General features: G+C 38.1%; 1 protein-coding gene across 1 annotated transcript; it reads right to left on the bottom strand.

Moving 5' to 3' along the window:
• Positions 1–17,455: 17,455 nt before the first annotated feature.
• On the bottom strand, positions 17,456–18,162 carry LOC139353403 (uncharacterized). The gene is made up of 2 exons (XM_070997576.1): positions 17,584–18,162; positions 17,456–17,528 (listed from the first exon to the last, which is right to left on the bottom strand). The coding sequence occupies exons 1-2, from the start codon at positions 18,142–18,144 to the stop codon at positions 17,520–17,522; spliced, it is 570 nt and encodes a 189-aa protein (XP_070853677.1). The 5' UTR covers positions 18,145–18,162; the 3' UTR covers positions 17,456–17,519.
• Positions 18,163–26,797: the final 8,635 nt, after the last annotated feature.

Genomic DNA, 26,797 nt, shown 5'->3' with positions numbered 1-26,797 from the left:
TTCCCGCCACTCAGCTAAAGGGACCAAAGGGAGATGCAGATATGCAAGCAGTAAAGCGAGATTGAAATGCACCACCTACCCGCGATCTCAATATATGGTTATGTGGTCGGCAAACAGATTTCAGCGTTATGTGCGTTAAAATAGGCTTGGCAAACGTATTTTTGATTAATCGATAGGTATTGACGAGACTAATATATTTCAGATAAATATTTTTTTCTAGCATGAAAATTGCGTGTGCCACAGGTGTGTGCGGCTTGTGGGCGTTAGAGTGGGCGTGGCACACTGACGAAACAAACTTGCGCTGCGCAGGATTGTCTAGAATCTTCATGCCTAATCCCAGTGTTGCAGCTTTTATAGTTTCCGAGATCACAGCGTCCACAAACTTCAAAAAGTCGTACATATTAACGCTAGTACCTCGAAAACTAGCAAAGCTACAGAGTTGGAGACGCAGCACAAGTTGGTTCCGTTAATGTGCCACGCACACTCGAAAGCCAATAATACTTAAATATGTCTGCCGCCCACATTACCATATATTAAAATCGTTCTTTACAATCTCGCTTTCCTGCTGTATACCTCCATCTCCCTCTTATTCCCTCTAGCTGAGTACAGGGAATCTGATAGTCGAGGCAGTCGACTTTAGCGTTCTTCATTATTCGTAAACAAAAACATGATACAATTTATTTTTATACCCTTTACTCGTAGAGTAAAAGGGTATACTAGATTCGTCGGAAAGTATGTAACAGGTAGAAGGAAGCGTTTCCGACCCCATAAAGTATATATATTCTTATGCAGGATCACTAGCCGAGTCGATCTAGCCATGTCCGTATGTCCGTCTGTCCGTCCGTCCGTATAAACGCTGAAATCTCGAAAACTATAAAAGCTAGAACGCTAACATGTAGATTATTAAGCTTCTTGCGCAGCGCCAGTTTGTTTCAGCAGGGATCCACGCCCACTTTAACGACGACAAACGCCCATAACGGGCCATTCATTCAAAAGGTTTATGCAAATAAAGTGTGAATTCTTGGGGACAAGCGCTTTTCTACGTGTATATCTATATCTCCCTCGCACTCCCTGAGTGCTTCCGATACACTTAGCCGAGTAACGGGTATCTGATAGTCGATGGCATCGACTATAGCGCTCTCTCTTGTTTAGTACAAGAAAAACTAACAAGAAGAAACGCCATAGTCGAGTGCTTCGACTATCAGATACCCTTTACTCCCTTTCAAATTTCAAGCAAAATAAAATTCGAAGGCATTTTTATTAGCGCGGCACACACACTCATGCCAACGCTATGGCACCTAGCGGGCAGTTGCGGTACTAATGACCATGTCAAAGCCTGTTTAACTTAGTCACTCATAACTCTTAAAATAAGTATGCGGCTGGTACACTTCCCAGCACTTAGATATTGATTAATAAAATAGATTTCAATTTACACTTTTACAAATTCTTCAAGAATGTGGACGCTAGACAGGTTCTAGTGTTTTGCAAGTTAGTGTGGGCGTGTCACCCTGCTGAAATAAACTTGCGCTGCGCAAGAAGCTCTAGTAGAATCGACATGCTAAATCCCAACTTTATAGCTTTTATGGTTTCCGACATCTCAGCGTTTATAAGGACTGACAGACCGACAGACGGACATGGCCAGATCGTCAAGGGATCGTTTTCGTCTTCCTGTTACATACTTTCCGACGAATCTTATATACACTTTTAGTCTACGAGTAAAGGGAATAAGAATATACTTTCTAATTCGGTTATAAAGTAAATAATAAGTTAAAAAGTTAATCAGCCAACCAAGTAAACTCAACATTTAACTAATAAAATAAAATAAACCTCGTGTGACTTTTTAGTTCAATCGTGAGGTATTGACCAAACCAATAAATTTCCATTGAAAAATGTATTCTAGCAACACAGCTGTGGGCGCCACAATTTTCGGCGGCATGTGGAAGTAAGAGTGGGTGTGGTACATTTGGATAATCAAAATATGAAATCTCAACCCTCTAGCTCTTATATTTTCTGAGATCACAGTGCTAGCACGGACTAACGGATATGACTACATCGACTCGGATAGCGATCCTGATCAAGACTATACATATTTTATAAGGTCGCAAATGCTTCTTTTAACCTTTTTACATACTTTTTAAACCCTTTTACTCTATGAGTAAGTGGTATAATATTTTTTGTGGTTGGAATAAATCAGAGATAGTTGCAGTTACAGACCTCACCTATATGTTTATCTTTATGTATTGCCTAAAACCTTTTAATGATTTAAGGCAAATGAAGGGAAGAACTTTAAAAAAGACCAGTTTTACTGAGCAAATAAGTTTTTATACATTCCCGACCATATTCGAGAATTATATCCAATCGATACCAAATTTTTTTGTCAGCCAAAGTTAAAGCCGGAACATCTTTTTCGGTTATCTTCGTACTGTAAAAGAAAAACCGTTCAGCTGGTTATGACAAAATCTGATTTGACCGTAATTCTACCTGTACCCTGTACCTTTAATTTTGTTTAAATCTCACCGCAAAAATATTGACTTTAAAAGCCGCGCTTCTATCACCGCTCTGACATGGTTTTGGTGTGGAAAAAATCAGTTACTGATCCAGGTCCTGTTCCCATTTGCATTCTTTTCGCCTGGCGGTGTTTGGCCCTAAGATAAATGGAGCACGAAACGCTTTGAGTCGGCATTAAAAGTACCATAGCCGTCTGCAGTCGCGCCACCTGCCGGGTGGTATGAGCGTTTCGGCAGGCATAAAAATTCATTCGCCTAATGGCTCGTCAATGCAGCAAGGAGCAGGGGCCTCGCCCTATTCCATTTGTGTTTGCACTCCTATTGGCAACATGTGGAGCTTTTATTAAAAATTCATTTGCTCATCATACACAGACAGCCGGAAGAGTACGAGTATAAAGAGACAGGTGGTGGCAGAACGAAAGAGACGGTGCGAATGCACCGATGTCAGACGATGATGATGACGGTGATGTCGGCTCATCTTGGCGGCTTTGGTGCCCAATGCCCCTTGCCAACTTTTTTTGACCTTCAACAGCTGCCACGTTTTCATGCGCATTCCTTGCAGCCAACGCCCCCGTCACGCCCCCTCACCTGTCTGCTTGTAGACCTTTTGGCCAAAGTATTTTGACCCGCATACGTCGAAAAAAGACCGAGTGATAGATGGCTTAAATCCCTGCCGAGCCTTTCCGAATTTAAATGGTTTCGACTTTAAGGACAGAATTTTCGATTTCTTGAGTTTTCTCTTTAAAAGGGTTTTCGGGAAACTTATATGTGCTACATTTAAGGGCTTGCATATTTTGCAGGTCCGCTTTTGGTAAATATTAAAAAGCAATATTTTATGAAAATGACTGTTGTTTTTTAAAATATTTCTACTGAAGATTGTAACACTGTAGCAAAACACTGTTCTTGAACTTCGTATATGGTTGACCGCGCAATTTTGCTTTTATATTCGGGTCATGACTGTACAGTTATCAACTCGATTTTTGGACTGCTTAAATCGAGACGAGATGTGTGGTATCTCTTTAATGACCTTCACTGTTCTGTAGTCGCAGAAACCGTCGACCATTTGCTTCGATATGCGTCCTGGTATATTTACACGGATATTTGCTGTTTTGTTTTGCACTCAATAAACATTTTCTGTCCCAATCGTTTGATAAAATACACCAGTTAAACAAATAAAGAAGCCAAAATACTCTAGAGATCAGAGTTTCGTTTGCCCTAATTAATCATTTTACATTAATTTGTACACCCTTGCAGGGGATATAACTATTTCAGTCGAAAGCTTGCAACGCAGTGAAGGAGACGTTTCCGACTCCATAAAGTATATATATTCTTGGTCAGCATCACTACACGTGGCGAACTAGACATGCCCGTCTGTCCGCCTGTCAGTCCGTTCATATGAACGCTGAGATCTCGCAAACTATAAAAGCTAGTTCAGATTTGGCATGTAGGTTCTTGATCTTCTTACGCAGCGCAAGTTTACTTTAGAAAGGTGCCACGCCAAGGACCGCAAAATTAATGTAGGAAACAAGGAAGTGCTATCAATATGTATTGACGAGACAAACACATTTCAGTTAACATTTTTTTAGCATGAAAACTTCGAGCACCACAGTTTTGGGCGTTAGAATGGGAAAAAATGAGAAAAAGTAGACGAGTATATCAAAGGATTCGAAGCAATTGGATTTTCCCAGTGCACTGTCAAGAAGACTTCTTCTTCAGAGTTGCACCGAAAAAACATCGCCTAACTATCGCATAAAATAGTCCGTCAAATGTGGAGCTGGGAATTTTTTTGGAACGGCAAAACCTTATGGACCATCCTTTCAACGGATGGTAGATGGTGGATGGGTCTCTGTGGGAAGACGCTAATATAGTGTTGACTTTTGACTTTTTGGCAGCGTGGAGTGTCGGGAGCGGAGAGCAAATAAGACAGAAAGAGAGAGAAGAAATGTAACGGCACTCTAAAAAAAGATTCCTTTACGTGTGAACCTTGTTTGCAAAAATTACGCCGCCTGTGTACATTTTTTACTCCTGGTTACGCAAATTGGTGTTTTATAGTCTTAGGACTATGAACATTTTTGTATTGAATTAGTTACATAAGGGGCTTAACTAGGTAACGAACTTCTATTTTTCTGTGAACGTATGGGGAAAAATATTGGAACGCCTCTGAAATTGTGTGAAGAGAACTTCCTTACTTCAAGAAATAACGTCTTTGGAGGTGTGTGAAAGTGAAACTCTGACGCTCTCGCGCTGCGCAATAATCTTTAGAATATATTTGCTTAATCTTAACATATTAGCTTTTATAGTTTCTGAGATATCAGCGTCCATTCGGATGATTTTGTGCGGGTTGTGCGTTACAGTGGGCGTCGCACTTTACTGAAACAAACTTGGGCTGCGCAAGAATCTGTAGAATCTGCATGCTCAATCCCAATATAGTAGCTTTTATACACTCAAAAAAATATTATAGAAAGAATAAAATTTTCAGTGATTAAGAAAAAATACTAAATTACAGAAAAGGTTTACTTAACTACATAAAAATACACCATAGAACGGCATTTCTCATACATTTTTTTCTTAAAGCATAATACTCAGATCGGCTAAGAGCTTCACTGTGCCTTCTCACTGATCTACGGGACAGTCACTGTACTGCTTTTGTTACACCTGACGGGCTGTACGAGTTTATCGATGCCATTTGAATTAAATGGAGGTACTTGGCAATCTTGCTCATTTCTTTGTAGTTGTGTATGGTTTCAGAAATTAAGGATGTAGCGTATGAGCGATCGAAACTTGTTTTAGAAATTTTAGTGTAGGACTTACTTTTAACATTTCAAAACGTTTCTTCTCTTTCTACAGTTCGGTATTTTGGGTATGAGGTAAAAGCGGGGGAGATACTTCCAAAATTAAATCACTTTTGTCTTTACCACCACCGAAATAAGTTTTTACACTTTGAGGTTTTTACAATTGTTGAAGCCTTTGGATTTTCTCACACTAATTTTGTTTGGAGTGCAGAGCATGAAGAAATTCGCAAGAGAATAATCACTGACCAACTAACAAGCCAGTGTTTATAATATTTGATTCTCAGTTTCTAATTGAATTGCTCTGGGCTACTCCTTTTGACCCCTATAAACAACAAGCCACATGTGGTGGAAAACTACTTTAGAACAACTAGCTCTTGCCAGTCTAGGTATACATCGGATGAATTGGACCGCTGGCGCTTGTGAATGCCGTAAAGTGTTTGCGTCACTATTAACATGGGAAAAAAACGTGATTACTAGTTACTCGTATGGAAAAAGGGTATGCTACCCCAAGATCAGGATCACTAGTCGAGTCGGTCCAAACATGTCTGTCTGTCCTTCTGTCCGTATGAGCGCTGAGATCTCGGAAAGTATAAGAACTAGAGTGTTGGGACTTGACATGCAGATTCTTGGGCTTCTTGGGCAAGTTTGTTTCAGCAGGGTGCCACGCGCACTCCACACCACAACAAACGACTATAACACCTAAACTCGTCTAGCGCCGACCATTTTCAATACTTTGTAAAGATTTAAATTAGAGTTTGTTTTTATTATCATTTTCAAAAATACATGCCAAAAATTGATGAAATCGGACCAGTCATTAAAAAGTTATAGCCAACTAATAACCAATAGTTTGTAATTCAATCGAGATTGCACACCACATGCAGCAAATAAGCTGTTTTCACTAATACGCCACCAAGCCGCTAGGGGCGCTATAGGCTAGTTGGCGATGTAGGCCAAGTGTTAGTAAAAAAAGCAGAGTTCCTTTAAGCATATCTCAATCCCTCTCGTACTACCTTATGCTGAGTAACGGGTATCTAATAGTCGAGGCCGTCGACTATAGCGTTTTCTCTTGTTATACCCGTTACTCGTAGAGTAAAAGGGTATACTAGATTAGTCGGAAAGTATGTAACAAGCAGAAGAAAGCGATTCCGATTCAAGTATATATATTCTTGATCAGGATTACTAGCCGAGTCGATCTAGCCATGTCCGTCTGTCCGTATGAACGCTGAGATCTCGGAAACTATAAAAGCTACAATACTGGGATTGGGCATGCAGATTCCTGAGATTGTTTCTATATTGTTCTCATCAATACCTATCGATTGGCCCAAAAAAAGTTTACCACGCCCACTTTAACGCCCACAAACCGCCCACAAACTTCAACAAATCGTAAATATGAACGTGGATATCTCGAAAACTATCAAAGATAGAGAATTGGGATCTCAGATTTAGATTTCGTAGCCTTGTATGCAGCGTAAGTTTGTTGCGCGAATATGCCACACCCACTCTGACGCCCACAAACCGCTTAAGCCTGTGGCGCCCACAATTTTCATGCTAGATAAAAAATGTTAACTGAAATGTATTAGTCTCGTCAATACCTATCGATTGATTCAAAAAAAGTTTGGCACGCCCACTCTAATGCCCATAACGCTTAGATCAGTCTACCGCCCACATAACCATTCTAATTCCCATAACGCTTAAATCACTCTAATGCCCACATAACCATATATTAAGATCGCGGGTAAGTGGGGCATATCAATCTTAGCTGCTTGCATATCTCCATTTCCCTTTGGGCCCTTTAGCTGAGTAACGATATCTGTTAGTCGAGGTACTCGACTTTAGCGTTCTTCCTTGTTTTATCACCTCGTTTATCACCTCGACAAGGTCACAATCTACGAGATGGGTCTTGCTAATATGTATCACTAGTTATACCATCTAAATCGTAATTTTGAAATTAAAACAAGGAAGAACGCTATAGTCGAGTACCTCGACTATCAGATACCCGTTACTCAGCTAAATGGAGATATGCAAGCAGAAAAGCGAGATTAAAATGCGCCACCTACCGGCGGTATACAGATTTAAGCGTTATGGGCGTTAGAGTGGGCGTGGCAAATTTTTTTTTGTGTCAATCGATAGGTATTGATGAAAATTTTTTAACTAGCATAAAAATTGTGGGCGTCACAGGTTTTCGCGGTTTGTGGGCGTTAAAGTGGGCGTGGCAAACTTTTTTGTGTCAATCAATAGGTATTGATGAGAACATTACCTTTCAGTTAAAATTTTTTTTCTAGCATCAAAACTGTAGGAGCCACAGTTTTGGGCAGTTTGTGGGCGTTAGAGTGGGCGTGGCACTCTACTGAAATAAACTTGCGCTGCGCAGGAATCTCAGGAATCTGCGTGCCTAATCCCAGTATTGTAACTCTCATAGTTTCCGAGATCTCAGCGTTCATACGGACAGACGGACAGACGGACTGACGGACATGGCTAGATCGACTCGGCTAGTGATCCTGATCAAGAATATATATACTTTATGGGGTCGGAAACACTTCCTTCTGCCTGTTACATACTTTCCGACGAATCTAGTATACCCTTTTACTCTACGAGTAACGTGTATAAAAATATAAATCCCAGACTACAGAAAAATATTAGGATCAACGAAGCTAAAATTTGATCCTCTTATTTTCTCCTTAATCCTTTGAATGATTCTACGGCAGATAGGTCGTCCGATTTTGATCAAATTCTATTCAAAGTTCTAAAACATTAACAAGGAAGAACGCTATAGTCGAGTACCTCGACTATCAGATACCCGTTACTCAAAGGGATATGGAGATATGCAAGCAGCAAAACGAGATTAAAATGCGCCACCTACCGGCGGTAGACAGATTTAAGCGTTATGGGCGTTAGAGTGGGCGTGGCAAATTTGTTTTTGGATCAATCGATAGGTATTGACGACACCAATACATTTCAGTTAATATTTTTTATCTAGCATGCCCTTTTACTCTACGAGTAACGGGTATAAAAATGCTGATGCTCCCAAGAGTTGAATATTATATCAAAAAACACCGAAGACAATTCGTGAAGTCAGTGGGTATTGTTTTAATATTTTTTTTACTTTCTATTTCGGCTTTAAGGAATACAAACCCTGGAACAAAAATAAACATAGCAAGAATTTTTTATTCTCTCTCTAAATGGTTACATGTTTAATGCCAGTTTTCATTTATTATCGAAATAACACACGTCGCTCAGTAAAAAAAACATATTTTAACAAAATGACAGTGAAAAGTAAGTTAAAGTATTAAGTTTTGGAAAATAAAGAAACAAAGGAAGGTAGATTCGGCGAGCCGAAGAAGAAAAAAATAAAATATAGCAAGCGTTTCTTATTCACTCTGTAAATATCTAACATGTTTAATACCAGTCACAACTTAGCATCGTACGCGCTTACACCTTTAGGCCTAGTATTCAACCTAACAAAAAGTCGTCCAAAAACCAAAAACTTTATATAAAACAATACAGTTTCAATACAGTAATCGGTTCTAGATCATTTACAAACATCCGTCGGTACAACTACTTAAAAATCGTGCGCCTATTTACTGTTTCTACGAGAAGGTAAATCGATAAATTAAGCGCGAATTTAAGATTGAATATTATAAAATCCTTTTAGCTATATAATTTATAAAGAATGAAGTATGCAATTTAGTGAACAATTTTCTTTTAACCGAGGCATGGGTAAACCTTTGAACGTTGCATTACTCGTCTGTAGATAGTTTTCATATCCATTCGTTTAATGGAAGGCAATCATGTCTTCAACTAATTTACTTCAACTAATTTAAATTGTATACACCTTATTAATGTTACAGGGAGGAGGAGGTGAAAAATGATGAGCCGGTAGTCGCTACCGTACCAAAGCCCCCGTCGGGGTTCAAGACAGCATCGTCAAAGCCAAGGCGTAGGCGGAATATATCGCAGCGAAAGGGGCTTCTGTCGATCCCACTTGTACATGAGTGTAACGAGAACTCGTTGGTGAGTATTACAGATGAAAAACCGGCCAGTAAAAATAGAAGGAAGGCCGGAACCGTTTCCCCATCAATTCCCACGGAAGAGGACTCTACACCTTTGCAGGAAGAGTGTAACCTTTGCAGGAGGAGAGAAAACCTAGAAGGAAGCCCGGCCGAACATCTTCTCATCCAAGAAATGCTCACTTCCGGCAATTGTTCAACAGAGACTTCGGACAGGTCCAAAAGATACTATCCAGGTTGGGCTAAAGGTGGGACCAAAGGCCAGAGCTAAGCCACGACCCAAATCTGGAGGCAAACCTGTACCTAAGGCGGTACCCAGAGCCAGAGCCAGTGGAGCGTCAAAGGGATCAGCCAGAGGAGCTGCGAAGGCAGGAGCGAATGAAGAACCGAAGGTCAAGACAGGAACCCGTGCAACGATCAGGAAAAGAAAGTACAAGTGAAGATCAAAGCGGCAGTCATTCATCAAGCCCCTCGAAAATTATCAGTATTATGGTATGGTATTTGATCAGATTTACGGAGCGCTCCTAGTTTGGCTGGAATTTATGATTATAACTTATCACGAAATTCTTGACATTCCCAGAAGCAATCGCCCAACGGAAGCATCTCTAGAACCCCAAATTTCTTATCGTCCATTAACACTAATCGGTGCAAAACGTGATGGACTGGATCGACGGTGGGCTACTACAAACGATATCGTAAGCGTGAAATCTGTCAGATGCGAGAGCCCCAGAGATCCAAATCTACTGTCACATTAATTTTACTTGTTCCTTGTTATTATTTTCTCCTTTTTGGCCATGTCGCCTGGATCGACAGATCCAGAAGAGGTTCGCTGGAAGGAAACAAGTGCTAAAACCTCGAACCTACAAAAAAGAGATCACAACCTTGTACAGCACTGTTGGCAAGGCAATCGCTACAAATAAAATTCGAAATTCTAAGAGTATTCTTAAGTTGAAGTTCTTATTTATGTATCAATAGAGCCTACAAGAGACGCGAATTCTTGAGTATCCCAAAATTCAATAGTAGTGATGATCCATTAGGATTATTGGAATCCTATCTCCTTAATTTTTTTTGGTGCATTTCGATATCGTGGCGGTGGAATATGAAGCGTCGTTCTTGCTTGCACTGCAGCGACATCTGTTCGTGGCAATTTGTTACAGAACTCTGGTAGTAATCTAATTGGTAGAAGGTAGGAAAATGTATAGGGAGGTTTTAAAAGAAAGATCTGTGGAGGTGGATGTAGAAAAACCTACCTGTTTTTAAATATTGGAAAAAAACATCAACAAGAAAGAAAGTTAGCTTCGGAAAGCTTTGGCAGTAAAAAGAAATGGGCGACATAAAATTTTAATACTTAAAAATTGTTACTAGCTTAAGCTTAATATATTTTTATTCCCGTTACTCGTAGGGTAAAAGGGTATACTAGATTTGTCGGAAAGTATGTAACACGTAGAAGGAAGCGTTTCCGAGCCCATAAAGTAAATATATTCTTGATCAGGATCACTAGCCGAGTCGATCTAGCCATGTCCGTCTGTCCGTATGAACGCTGAGATCTCGGAAACTATACAAGCTACAATACTGGGATTAGGCATGCAGATTCCTGAGATTCAGACGCAGCGCAAGTTTGTTTCAGCAGAGTGCCACGCCCACTCATACGCCCACAAACCGCCAAAAACTGTGGCTCCTACAGTTTTGATGCTAGAATACAAATTTTAACTGAAATGTATTGTTCTTATCAATGCCTATCGATTGACTCAAAAGAAAGTTTGCCACGCCCACTCTAACGCCCACAAACCGCATAAGCCTGTGACGCCCACAACTTTCATGCTAGATAAAAAATTTTAACTGAAATGTATTGGTCTCGCCAATACCAATCGATTGATCAAAAAAAAAGTGTGCAACGCTCACTCTAACGCCCATAACGCTTAAATCTGTCTACCGCCGGTAGGTGGCGGATTTTAATCTCGCTTTGGTGCTTGCATATCTCCCTTTGGTCCCTTTAGCTGAGTAAGGGGTATCTGATAGTCGAGGTATTCGACTATAGCGTTCTTCCTTGCTTTGAACTCGAGACTTTGGCGGTTATTTATGCTCTTCGTAGATTTGTGAGACTGGCAACCGACTGTATTGCACTTAAGTTAACACTTAATAAAGCAGAACTTAACCCAAAGATATCAAGATGCGCCTTGGAGATGGAAAACTATGATCTTGAGATAAGTCACAGGGCTGGAAAGGGCAGGTATAATAATATTCCAATAGTGGAAACCAAGAGCTTTGAGGAAAATTTAGACATTTGTCAAGGAAAAGATTTAAGAATTAAGAAGCTTAAACCCGTTTTAGAGAAAGCAGAACTTAAGTTATTTGAAACGAGAAATGGTGTAGTGTACAGAGAAGCAAATGACAATAGGATACTTTTTTACGTGCCAGAAGAAATGGGAGATCAGGTACTATATAAATACCATAACGAAATAGGACATATAGGAAGAGATAAAATGATGGACATAATTTCAAAAACGTATTGGTTTCCAAATTAAAAAGAGAAGTGCGTTGCGCATATAGAAAATTGTTTAAAATGTGTAGCGTTTTCACCAAAATCAGGTAAAAGAGAAGGTTTTTTGAACAGTATTTCCAAGGGAAGCAAACCATTCAAGTTAATACACATTGACCATTATGGTACAGTAGACTCGTCAAGAGCAAAAAAGCATATTTTTTTGGTAGTTGACGGATTTACAAAATTTGAAAGACTATATTCAACTAAATCAACAAGTACTAGGGAGGTAATAACGGCATTAAAAGATTACTTTGGGGCATACAGTAGGCCAAAATGCATAATTTCAGATCGTGGTAGTTGTTTTACATCTACACTCAGAAAAAAAATCAAGTATTTCGTGCTTGAACCTAGTATTTTCGGTATCAAAACTTCGCCAAGCATGGAAAATACAGAACCAAAGAACAAAATACTTCTTTCAAGCACGAATTTTCAAGTCCGCAAATTCTTGGTTTCAGTACGACTTAAGAACGCTGAGGATTAAAATCAAGTATGGAGCTTTCTCAAAACAATAATAAAGTATTCTTAAGTCTAGACATATATATACTTGAAATAAGTGCGATTTATTAATAAATTAAGAAAATTTTAGTCTTGATTTAAGCACAAACAATTACTAAACCCAGTAAATTATACTCTTGAAGCTAAAGTAAAAATACTAAGTTCAAGAATATTTCATTTTTAAATTAAGACAATATACATTTTAAGTTAAGCAGGAATAATTATTATATTAAGATCACATCATGCCAGACCTAAGAACTGTTAGTTCTTAATACTGGATCCCCCATTCTTAAAACAAGGTATGGTAAAACTCAATTTCAGAAACTTTTATACGCTTAGGAAGTTATTGTTTTGGTTTACATTTTATTGTACATGATTATTTTACAGTTGTTACATACGCTTAGGAAGCTATTGTTTTGATATTCATTTTATTTTACATTTTTATTTTACATTTTCTATATACGCTTAAGAAGCTATTGTTTTGGCTTAAATTTTATTTCACATGTTTATAGTTTCTATATATACTTAAATTTAAGATACGATTTTCCATTGTTTATTGTATATACAAGGGTGGTCAAAAGTATTTTCACAAAAAAAAAGTTAAATATATTCATAATTTGAACTTACATCTTGTTAGCTTTGGCATCAATGGAAAGGTAATTTAAATGCCGTTTGAATGATACAATACATTTCTTAACACATTCAGTACTTATTGAAAAGGACGAATTTGTGTGAAAATGTCCTTTTTGAACTTTTTTCCTCGACTTGAAAACTTAAATTTTTTGATGCAAAAAGTTTCTTCAAACAAAAATAATAGTAACTGCAAAAAGAATTTTTCAAAAATCATTTTGCTTATATTTTTTATGATTTTTTGAAAATGCTTAGAAACATGCATTTTAGCCATATTTTTCTCTTTTTCACACAAATTTTTTCCGACATTGTCACCTTTAAAAAATCTTATTTGAATCCAAATTGTACTCAATTTAAGAATTTTTCAGTACGAACGTTCTCAAAAAGTTCAGCATTAAATCGTTCTTAAGTCAAGCCTGTTTGTACTTCTTTTTAGCACGGCGTTTTTCCCTGAGTGTAAGGACTTCGAAGGATTAACAGGAGCCTTGGACCAATGATAGCAAAATTAGTTGATCAAAGTAAAGGTGTATACTGGGACAATATTATAGATAAAATAGAACATGCTCTTAATAATACGTTGTACAGAAGTATAAGACAAGTTCCGAGTAAAATGCTGTTTGGAGTAGAACAAAAAGGAAAATTTGTTGGTGAACTTAAGGAAAAGCTAGAGGACATAAATGAAAATACAAAATTAGATAGTTTAGCACAGATATGAAAAAAAGCCGCAACTCACCAAAAACAAGTTCAAGATTGTAATAAAAGACGTGTAAAGGTAAAAGGGTATAAAAAAGGAGACTATGTAATGGTGAAAAATTTTGACTCGACTGTTTTGACTGCTAGAAAAGTGATTCCCAAACATAAAGGACCATATAAGATTGCAAAAGCGATGCGCAATGACAGATTTTTATTAGAAGACGTCGATGGGTAATGTAATTTATAACAAGAAATTTAACTTATGTAACCATATGTAGACGGCACTTTCTTGTTCGGCGGTCGCAGCAAAAGTGATCTTTATTGTGCAGATTTGTACAGGCTTAACCTATGTTACAAGCGTTGGGGGTACACAGTATGAGGGAGTGAGACAAGCATAGTGTTTCTTAAGAGTAACAGGGATGTATGTATGTGTTTAATAATAGTGTGACCTAACTTAATGTAGAACAGATGCTTAGGGATATGTATGTGTGTGTGTGTGTGTGTGTGTCTGCTTGCTACAATTCGGCCATCCTGACCAGAGAGCTCCTGATCTCTTAACTATTTGCATTATTAATCCATGGTCGTATATTTGCTACTGCCCAAACTCCCTTATAAGGAAGCCTCGATTGTTGAAAACCTTCAACATCCTCCAAGACATACCTATCATTACGAAGAACCTTTGTCACTCTGTAAGGGCCTTTGAATTTTGGAATTAGTTTTTTGGATACGCCTACATGAGAATCGAAGTTTTTGATCATTACTAAATCGTCCGTCTGGTATTCTTTAGCAATCTTTCTCTTAAGGTCTGTGCGTAACTTATTGTATTCTTGCAGCTTCTCGATGCTCTGAGTAGCTTTTTCTCTAATTACTTCTAAATTCCTACTTTCTCTATCTTTATTTAACTCTTCTAATTTCTCTTTTAAGCTATCTATAACTTTTCCTTTTTGAGACACTCCGAATAAGACTTGACTTGGGTGCTGACTAACTGATCTTTGAATCGTATTATTAAGTGCGTGTTCAACTGTTTCTAAAACTGTATCCCAGAACAATCCCTTGTCTGGATCAGTCAATTTAGCGATCATGGGTCCTATGCTTCTATTAACTCTTTCGACTTGCCCATTAGCCTGCGGCGATCCAGTGGCTATCTTAATGTGTTTCACTTCGTTTTCTTCTAAGAAGTCATGAAATTCTTTAGAAGTGAAGCATGTCCCACGGTCTGAAATCACGCATCGCGGCCTACTATACGACCTGAAATAGTCCTTTAATGCTACTATTGCTTCCCTAGACTTTGTAGTTTTTGCCGGATAAAGTCTTACAAACTTTGTAAATGCGTCTATAATCACCAGTACGTGTTTGTTAGCTCTACTCTTGTCTACCGGGCCATAATGGTCTATGTGTATGACATCAAAGGGAATGCTTACTTTGGGGATGCTATGAAGGAAACCTTCGTCTTTACCAGACTTATCAGAATAGGCGATACATTTCAAACAATTATTAATGTGCCGCTTGCATTTTTCACGAACTTTGGGGAACCAGTAACTTTTTGAGATAACTTCTACCATCTTATCTATTCCAACATGTCCTAACTGATCATGGTAACTAAAAAGAACGTGGCTTTCCATTTCGCTTGGCACATAAAATAAAAGACTATTCGTATCCTTTTTTCTGTAAATTATTCCATTCCGCATCTCATAATCCTTTAATTCTGTTTCCTGAAGTTTCTCAGCTATACTTTTAATTTTCTCATCTCTACTTTGACATATAACTAAGTTTTCTTCAAATGAATTAGAATCGATTGACAGTATGTGTGTGTTCCTGCTAAGTGCATCGACATGTTGCATACGCTTGCCGGCTCTATGTTCTAAAGTGTAGTCATAATCTTGAAGAAAAAGTGCCCACCTGGCAATTCTTGGGCATAATTCCTTTTTATTTAACGCCAGGGTAAGAGCACTACAATCTGTAACTATTTTGAACTGTATTCCTTGAAGATAGATTCTAAAGCGTTGTAACGAGTAAACTACAGCGAGCGTTTCTAATTCAAAACTGTGGTACTTCGCCTCCACATCCGTCGTGCGTTTGGAAAAATAGAATACGGGGTGAAACTTACTATCTTTCTTTTTCTGCATTAAAATTGAACCAAAACCTAGGGCGCTAGCATCGCAATGTAACTCTGTTGGGTCTTTTGGATTGTACAAGGCCAGAATAGGGGCTTCCAAAAGATTTACTTTTAATATTTCAAAACACTCTAACTCTTTCGCACCAAATTCGAACTTTCTGTCCTTTCTTACAAGATCATACAACGGCTTTGCTTTTGTTGAGAAATCTTTGACAAAGCGTCTGAAATAGGAGCACAGTCCAAGAAAACTTTGAACCTCATGCGTTTTTGTCGGTACAGGGAAGTCTTTTACTGCTTGCATACCTTTCGAATCAGGTTTAATACCCTCTCCCGATATTATATATCCTAAATACTTTATTTCTCTTTGAAGGAATTCACACTTGTCTAACCTAAGCTCAAGCTTGTTATCTACCAGTCGTTTAAATACCTCCGTTAATATCTCCATATGACTCTTACTATCTTTCGTTGCTATTAAAATATCATCCATATAAATTAAAACCTTATCTTCTTTAACCAAATCGGCAAAGATTTTGTTCACAAATCTTTGAAAAACTGCTGGTGCGTTTCGTAAACCAAACGGCATTCTAAGCCATTCATACTGACCCATAGGTGTTGTAAAAGCGGTATACTTGATTGAATCCTCATGCATGTGCACGTGAAAGAACCCATTTTTAAGGTCTAACTTGGTAAAAATAGTTTTTTCAGACAGTTTATCAATAAGGTCATCTATTAAGGGGGTAGGGTAGTTATCTTTAAGCATGTTTTTGTTAAGGGTTCGGTAATCTACGCACATTCTTAATTCTCCAGACTTTTTCTTTACTAGAACTATAGGTGATGCATACTCAGACTCGCTTACTCGAATAATACCGTTTTTTATGTAATCGTCTAATAAATTTTGAACTTGACTTTTCTCTGCGTATGATAGACGCCTTGGAGGGTAATTGAACGGTTTAGTTGTATCAAAATTCAGTTTCATTTCCCATTTTACTAAGGGGATCTCCGGCCGTTCCGGTTTCGTATAAAACTTATCAAAAATATCTATCAGTTTTTTTCTTAACGCAAACTCACACTTATCGCTAACATTTAACAGGTTGCATTCGGCTGGATCAGGGTATTCAATTGACATAATTTCTGACTCGAAATGATCGCTCGGCTGGACACTTAAATTTTGACTTGACTCTATCATTTTACACGAATCACTTTGTGTTTCTTTGTAACCACAATAAACCTTAATACTATCATTTAGACAATCATCTTTCTCACAGCTATCAGTAGCACAATCGTTTCTAATCTGACCAACATTTGAGCAATAAATTCTAAAACTGCTATCCTTCTCACTATTACTATCATCTGAGCGATCATTTGCAAAGTAACTATCTTTTGAACAAATATCCTGTAAACGATCATCAACACAACTATCATTTGAACGATCATTAGCAAAACTATCATTTGAACAATCATTTTCCCTAACAATCTTAAAGTTACAAATGTTCATAAAATCTCTTCCCAAAACAGTGCTATATGCCATCGATTTGTTTGCCACAATTAGTAATTCGAAATTAAACTTTACTTTATTCATAATAACAAAACATGACATCTTTCCATGTATATCTAAAGGGCTGTGGTTCAAGCCAAAGTAATGCGAAAAGTTGTTTTCATTAACGTTAATGACGCTACTACTTAGAATGTTTTCAACACAGGATAACTTCGTAAAACTAATTGGACTCCCAGAATCGATTAGGCATTCTGTAAATAGGCACTGATTAGGCTGCGAATTAAAGTAAATTTTAAACGGTCTCACATATTCATTTTTGGTTGCGTTCTTCTTCTCGTTGCAATGAGATATCAGGTGCTCCAAGCTTCCACAACCGTAGCAAGCGCCGTACGCGCGCTTAGGCTTGCGGCAGTCGGCCGCGAAATGACCCACGGAGTTACAGTTGAAGCATCTTACAGCGGGTCCGGGCTGATTTCCGGAAACGTCTTTGTGGCGTCCAAATGCGAGAGATGGTTTCCGCAATGTTACTTTGGAGAATGCCTGCAACAGCTGGGCAGACGAATTAAAACAGTGCATGTGTGCCTGTTGCCGTAGAAGAGTATCCGGTATTCCTTCGATGATACTGTCGATTAATTCCTCGTCGTCTATCCGGATGTGTGCAGCCAACAGGGTCTTGTCGTTGAAGTACGTAGCAAAGTCTTCAGCTGGTTGCCACTTTCGCTCCTGGAACTTGCGTCTGGACATTATCTTGCTCTCTTTTGACTGAAAAGCCTCTGCGAGTTGAGTTAACAGGTCCTGGACTGGCAAGGACAGAAAGTTCTCAGAAGAGTGCAACCAAATTTGAGCGCGGTCTTTCAACTTTGACATAACCAGTATGCGCGTTATGTCTTCTCTCAGCTTGTACATTTTTATGATCGCGTTGAGCTGTGCGATCCACGTGTTAACTGGCACTTTGCTGTTAACAGCACCGTCGAAAGGTGGAAGCATTTCCTTAACCATGGTCACCAAAGAATTGTTGTTAAAAATGGCTGTATTAGGCCTGGCAGCCTCTGCAACAATATTCTCCAAATCCGATAGGGTGACATTGGTTTGATTTGGTGTGGAAACATTGTTCTGGATTTCTGGCAAATTGCTCGTCGAAGGTGCGGTCACTCTATTCCATGGCTGACGCCGGGAAACTTCCAATTTGAGAAACTCATTTTCCAATTGGACGACTTCTAAATGGCGCTTCAGAGATTCCAATTGCATGGAAATTTCTGGAACGCACATGTTGTTGTTGGCGGTTTCGTCGTTGTTTTGGGCATCCAGCGATGTAGCCCCGACATCGTCCTGATCGGTTCCTTGAACTGCAGCACTATTTGACCTTTCCTCAGGCCCAGCTTCAATGTCGGTCATGTCCTTCGGGTCCAGCACTGGACAATCTCCTCGGGCTTCGGGGGGCACACCATTCAACCGCGCTGCTAGTGTTGCCTTGGTGCCGCTTTTCGGCAACCCAAGTTTTTCCAGCCAACATCGAAGTTCTGATGCTGTGTAGTTGTCTGCAGCGATGGTGTCCATGATTACGCACAATTTTAAATAACTCAAGTAATAGCTTTTGCTTTATTTTGCTCGTAGGCAGAGTTAGGGACGCGAGAAAAAATTTTTCGCGGTAATCCCACTTCTGAAATTGTAGACGGCACTTTCTTGTTCGGCGGTCGCAGCAAAAGTGATCTTTATTGTGCAGATTTGTACAGGCTTAACCTATGTTACAAGCGTTGGGGGTACACAGTATGAGGGAGTGAGACAAGCATAGTGTTTCTTAAGAGTAACAGGGATGTATGTATGTGTTTAATAATAGTGTGACCTAACTTAATGTAGAACAGATGCTTAGGGATATGTATGTGTGTGTGTGTGTGTGTGTGTCTGCTTGCTACACATATATTATAAAGATAAAATAAGCATAACTTTTAAATCAATATATCTTGATCAGGTGATCAACCGGTCAGGATGGCCGAATTGTAGTAGGATAAGTGACTGGATATTAGTATAATTAAGAATAACTTTTTAATGTAAATTTATAGCAACTAGTATTTGCGGCTAGCTGTTTAATAGTCGTTAGCATCTAAAAGTATCTCCTGTTGTAAAGTGGCCAACCTGGCAACTCTGCTAAAATGTTAAGTGTCGATATTGATCGCAGCCATCTTTAAGTTATCGAATGTAAAACCGACGCTATGTTAAGCCGAGCAATTCCGAATAAGAAGTGAATGAGAACGGTCAAGTTTTAATAAGGTGTTTTAATAAAATATAGCAGTTTATACTACTATAATAGTTTGTTTGGAGTCTCAGTACGAGAATTTTTGATATTTGAAATGTTGATCTTTTATATTCCTAAGCAAAAATGTACCTAAAATGTACCAAATTACATAAGCTTTAAATATCATTCGAGATATTTTATAAAAATCATGAAAAACTGCTTGTTATTAGGCATTAATTTTATTTTTCGAGACGAAAAGAGTTTCGCAATACAAAACTTGGCTCATTTTTATAGACCGAGAACGTTTTTTTTTTGAGTGCTAATTAAAATTTGTGAAGGCCCTTCCCGACTTCCAATTTACTGTTCGCCCGCCACTGCTGCTGCTGACAGTCTCGATTGTGTTTATTGTATTCAAATTAACTTATTTATTGTTATTGCCCAGCCGCGGGCGCATCAAATGCCCAGCGGCTACTTTTCCATCCGTTTGGGGGAGTTTCTTGAGAACCCAGAGAGGCGGGCGACCGCGACGTGGCCATGAGGTGACCCAAAAAGCGGCCGCGAAGGAAAGCTGACAATGAAAGTAATAAAAACAGAAAATTTGTCGCCGCATGTAAATGGAATTGTTTAAAGGTGGATGCGATGAGGGAAGGACGCCAGCAAAGGGCAACAAATAAACAAATTAAGAAGTTGCCAAAGGGCGAGGAAATGGGGATGAGGATGTTGTTCCTGGGGCAGCGCGAAATCCGCAACGGATAAGAATTATTTTTGCCAGCCCAGCGAACACCGGCAAAAAGCGGCAACAATAAGCCAAACGAGCAGTTGCAATCGAGACGAGACGACTAAGGGTGTTAAGGGAAACGTCTGGGAATTGCAGACGACGTCGGCCCATGGCAACGGCAATTTAATCTTTGCAGACATTTTTATTCAAATTTATTTTAATATTTTTCTTTCATGCCAGCAATGGAGGTTGCTGTTGCTGCTGCTAGTATGGCTTATGTATGCTGATTGTTGCTGCGATGTTGTTGCTCATGTTGCTGATGTTTTTGGTGGTGTTGCGCCGTTTGTTATTGATATTGCTGATTTTCGCTGATGTTGGTTAGTTATTTCCCATGTTTCTTATGTTTGGACTAATCCTGCTGTTGCGTTTCATTGTATTTTGTTTTCAACGTGTTCTTGTGGTCGTATAATAATTTGGCCAATCGAGCAATGGAAAAAATGCCATACATATGTATCTGTATCACATTATACAGCGCGAACACAGTGAACCTCGGAAAATTCAACTGCAGTTTGAATTTAAAATTGTGTAAGTACAAAAGACGAAAACCACAAAAAATGCCTTTGCTTTTAGAAAATTGCCTATTATTTTGCTTTAATGGCGAGTATAATTTTAAAATAAATGGAGTTCTTTTCTAAAAAACAGACAAGTTTTGCAATATAGAAACTGAATTTTAGAAAATACCCAAAAAAAACAACAACATTTTCTAAAACTTTTATTAGAAGCAGAAAATTTGGAGCCGGAATTATTCCGGTTCTTAATGGACTATACGACCCCTGCCGGTGATGCAGATGGATTTTGTTGGATCTCTCATTTGTCAATTTAATTTTCTCCCCTTTACAGTTGTAGTTGCAAATACAACCAAATTGGTTAGAGTCCTGTGCGTGACATACTTATTTATTTCTTTTTTATTTGAAATCTGAAAACGTTTTAAATACAACCTTGTTATTACAATTGGTAAGGAAATGTTAGATATTATTCTTAAAAATCTTACAGCGTACTTTGCATCGGCGCGTACTTGAACCGGGGACCCTTCGCATCAGAGGCAGACCTCTTACCAATTGGTCTTTCGTACAAAGTATCCCACGGGTGTTAAGTTCAAATTCCAGGATAACCAATACTTGAGCACAGTTCGATCAATAAAAAACAACCGGTTTATCGGTATGCAACTAACCACGGTTGTTGTCAAATTGACACTGTTTAGGGTCAAATAAGATGTATTTTACTTTTGACACATATTTAGGATCATATTGATCACAAAAATGTTATCGTAGGTATAGTGTCATTTTCACCCACACTTATTAAATTGAGATTCAAAGATTTTTTTTGGATGTGGTTTTGATCCATGTAAGTTTTTAAAAATCCATTTCTCACTTCTTGGCTATATTTTATGGTCTTGTTAATACTATTGTAATATTACATTCTTGATTTATAAATAAAATGACACTTTTTTATGATATTGTATGATATGATGATACTAAAGTTTCTACCCCTTTACTTTAATTCTTAATGTTCTCTGATTCAGCTTCTGAAGTTTTTCATTGTTGCTGCTGTGGCGGATGGGGACTCGCCGTGCAAACAATGCACTGGAATTATTGTCCGGATCCGTGAAAAAGGGGCGTAAGACAGGGACCCCACCTTGCCTTGGTGGCACTACGGGGACCTTTTATCATGTTTACCCAAGAAGCCCTCGCAGCTTATTTTTAAATTGCCAACCTATCCAACCACAATCGTGAAAACATTTTTACCTTGCGAACTTCTCCAGAAGTAAATCGTTAAAAGGGATCTTCTTGGCAAAAATAATTTTAATTCCTATTGAAATTTTGATTTTTACACTTAACATAATATCTAAAAAGAAAGAATGCTATAGTCGAATGCCTCGAATTACCTGATATCTGTTATTCGATTTCTCCCCAGTTGGCGCCTGATGCCATCAGGTGAGGCAAAAATGGCAGAAGACAGCGTTTCCAACCCTCTAAAGTAGGTATATTCTTGATCTGGATTACTAGCCGAGTTGATCTAGTCATGTCCACCTGTCCATGTAAAGGCTTTGATCTTGGAAACTATAGAGAGTTGGGAGATCAGATTTAGAATCCTTAGATTCGTTACGCTAATGTGACACGCCCACTCTAACGCTTACGAACCGCCGAAAAATGTGGCTCCTTCAGTTTTAGAGCTACGATTTTAACTTATATATTTTGGTTTCGTCAATACCTATCGAGTGACCAAAACGCATAAATCTGTCTGCCCCCACACTAACATATATTTAAAACACGAGTAGGTGGTGCTTTACAATACCGCTTGCTGCTTGTACATCTCCATCTCCCATTTGCTCCCCTTAGCTGAGTAACGGGTATCTAATAACCGAGGCACTCGACTATACCTTTCCTTATTTTGAAAACAACTAAAAGGCCAACAAAAGGTCCACTTTCGTAATTGGATTTTGAATAAGTGGGCAACGTTATTTGTTTTGTGGTTTTGTTTTTTGCAAGTTTTTTATTGACATTTTACCTATAAGTAGGAGAAAACGCTATAGTCGACGGTCCCGACTATCAGATTAAACAAAAACACGTCTTAACTAGGTAAATATCTAATGACGATCGCACCTTCAACCAACAAAAGTTCTGATATCAACTTTTGTTACGAAGATGTATTATATGATCTATTATATAAATCCACTTTCTAAATTATTTACATTCGGCACGCATCATTTTTAAACGATGGTATTCAGACAAGCGTACACAGCATTTTAAAATGCCTTTCTAACGACATATACCACAAGCATGTAGCTTTAGAAGGTGTACGAAATTAAGCTCTTTATAGCTGTTTTCCCATCAAACTAGCGAGTTTTTTTTAGCGTGGTAGAACTAAAGTTTTTTAAAAATAAAGTTTTGGGACAAACTGGCAAGCAAAGTAAAATTTTCATTTTGAGAAGTCCGCCAAAATCTTGTTTTGCGTATAGTTTTAAGAAGGTGTCACTCGAAGCGTTTTTTAAGTGGGATTACAACAAGACCAATGAGTTTTCGAATTGATTGATTGATTTTTTTAACTCTGTATGCAATCCTTTTAGTTTTTGCGATACCTTTCGATTGATGTATCGCTCGCAACGATCGGACCATCACAGTAGATTTCCATTTCTTCGTGTATATGTATATCAAAGAAAAACACCTCTTAACTAGGTAAAAAGTAGTGGCGAAAGCGCCTTTAACAAAATTATCTGATATCAACAATTGTGACGAAAAATGATATTACATTCGATAAAATAAATAAACTATATAATATTTATGATTTCGACCCGCAACAGTAAATATTTATTTACCTACACGTAAATTTTCTGTTGTAGCGAGCCGAATACATAAATTTAATATAGTTTATTTATTTTATCGAATGTAATATCATTTTTCGTCACAATTGTTGATATCAGATAATTTTGTTAAATCGCTTTCGCCACTACTTTTTACCTCGTTAAGAGATGTTTTTCTTTGAGATCAGAAGTTTTTTTTTGCACAAGAGTTTAAGTACCCCAATACCATGACTAAGAGTCGTCCCCATATGACTTGGCTATTGAAAAACCAAACACACACTTTCATGTTCCACTTTGGCTTAACTTTATTCTAATAAGGTATGGGCTGTTTACATTCACATTCTAATAAGAATGAAACATATTATATGAATATTAAACTTTTTAATAACAAGTTTTATCGCTTCAATTACCTATTTTAATAGCACAAGTTTGGAATCTAAAGGGTTGTACAGTTTCAGATTCGAAGATAAATCTGTCGTTTCTTACATTTCCCGCTGAACTAGCGGGTTTTTCCAAAGTGGTAGAACAAATAGATCAAGTTTCCTATTTTGATTAGCTTCATGCAAGTAAAGGACCCTAAAACCATAACAGACTTTCCGTTTGAAAAAATTTAATAAAATTATGGTTCGTTAAATTGGTTTTTTTCTTGTTTATTCCAATAAGTATGAAATATTACGTATACGGAGCTGAAACCAGTTGCACTTTTTACCGCTTAATATCTTCCAAACGGTAATTTTTAGGGTAAAAAGAGTTATATATCAAAAGTTGAGAAATTTCAAGGGCTACAAGATATAAAATTAAAAAAGAAATCGTTTGACTCAATTTTGAGAAAATAGTCAAAAAGTGGTTTTAAAAAATAACTTTTTATCGTAACTCTACATCTATAATATTCATACAATTTTACTATATAAAGAGTATTTAGCAAATTAAATTATCTTTTCAGAGATATATAGCACGTTTCTGTAGCATTATTAGTTTAGCTACTAGAAGCATTTTAAATCTGGCTTTTATTTTTGATTTTCCGCTAAACTAGCGGGTTTTTCCAAAAGTCGTAGAACAAACGTTTTCTATTTCAAGCTACTTTATACACCCATAAGGTTTCCAAAACCCTAAAACTAAGATGGGATGCATACAAACCCACAAACAAAGGGACAAACATTTTCATTTTGGGAAGAAGAAGAAAATCTTGTTTTTTGAATTACTTTTGAACGGAACATCGGATTTCAACAAATGAGGTGTCATTCGACGCGTATTCTCAGTAAGAACAAAACTAGCTAAACAGCTTGAGGCTTTTATCCCCACCGTATCCAGCAGCTCCAATTTTCTAATTTTTTTCTCCCAAACAAATCTATATTTCGAATGTCTTGGTATGCAATCTTCTTAGTTAGTACCTTTCGATTGGTGTATCACTCGTTATGATCGGACCATAATTGCAGATTTTCAATTCTGCGGCTATATATAGTAGTTGTCGTCGCACGCTTTCTTGCGCGCTTCGCCACTACGTGTACTACCGTCCACAGTGATAGTAGTCGCCTTCGCACAATCTCCTGGTGCGCTTCGTCACTATACTACCTGCAAAAGATATAAGACTTTTGGGAAAGTTTCAGCCCGATAGCTTTAAAACTGAGAGACTAGTTTGTGTAGAAATGGACGGACAGACGGACAGACGGACATGGCTAGATCGTCTCGGCTAGTGATTCTGATCAAGAATATAAATACTTTATGGGGTCGGAAACGCTTCCTTCTACCAGTTACACACTTTCCGACGAGTCTAGTATACCCTTTTACTCTACGAGTAACGGGTATTAAAACTAGGTTGCTTTTTTAAACTCCACCAAATTCACACCAATAGCGCGTCATTTGACTTTGATTTCATCACTTTGATCTGGCTTAATTCTTCAGTTTCTGACTATAAAATCTTTGTTCATAAGTTCTCTACTTTTAGAACATATCGTCCTTTTTTTACTGGTGGTGTTCCTATCGCGGTAAATAACAATTTCTCCTCCGATTTGTTTCCTATTGCTAATGATGTGTGTATTGAATTCGTTGCTGTAAAAGTTAGCATTGGCTAAGCTTTCATCTTTTTGATCTGCTAATATGTTCCCCCAACGTCTGATTCCATAGTATTTTTAAACCACCTATCTGCCATAGAGTTTTTCATGTATGCCCTCGGTCATGCAGACAAAATAATAGTAATAGATGACTTTAACCTCCAACATATTTCTTGGATGACTCTGTCCTGTGATGACTCTAATCTCTTACTACATAACATTTGTCATGATATTATCAACTGGATAACTGACACGTCCCTCGCTCAAATCAACTCTGTTAAAAATAATGGGAATAGACCTCATGTTTGTTAGTGATGCCGCTCCTGCAACAGTTTCTAGAGTCATCGCAATTTCCCTTCCTGAAGATACTTATCACCCAAATTGATCTATATTTGCTGGGCTTTTAAAGCAATCTTACAAATTGCCCTTGTTAACTATTTAAATTTTACAACTCCATTTATCCGGCCTTGGAAGCTTTTGTCCCATATTAGATTATTTCTCTTCTTTCAAGCCCCCGTGGTTTTCCAAAAATTTGTCGTACCTAAAAAACATAAAATCAAGGCTTTTTAAAAAATATCAAAAATCCGGATCTCTACTTGACTTTGTCCGTTACACCAAACTTGCAAACTGATGACTTTCTACCGTTCCTTCCCGCATATTGTCTCCTATAGCCTTCGTAGTCCCAGCCTATACCGCGTTACCACTTTGAACGACCTTGGAGCCTGTAACGTGGGTCTGAAACAAATTTAAAACTTAACATTTCAGTCAAAAGAGACGATTGGTCATATTAAAAAAAAAGCCGCTCTCATACCATTCGATTTGTTGCATTGGCACCATTGACACACTTCCAGTATCAAACTGAGCACGGCGAATTAACTGTCAATCGGGGGCTCGAGCGAATCCATCAATATCCGGTATTATTTGAAGCTATAAAACGGCAAATAAGGTATCACGAGGTCTCTTTTCCCAATTGGCCTATATCGAGTGCAGATCATTCTGAGTGTTCATGTCAAAATAGTGTCAACATGTGATTTGCTACGCAACTGAGAATAGTAGTACGCATAGTACCAAGATCTAGCCCAAGCTTGGCACGATCATAAGCTTTTTCAACAACACGCTACCTATTAAAACTTAAAAACTGCAGAAAAAGGGGATCG

Source organism: Drosophila suzukii, chromosome X, assembly GCF_043229965.1.
Source record: "Drosophila suzukii chromosome X, CBGP_Dsuzu_IsoJpt1.0, whole genome shotgun sequence".
NCBI classification, from domain to species: domain Eukaryota; kingdom Metazoa; phylum Arthropoda; class Insecta; order Diptera; family Drosophilidae; genus Drosophila; species Drosophila suzukii.
This window is presented reverse-complemented; position numbering and strand designations above follow the sequence as displayed.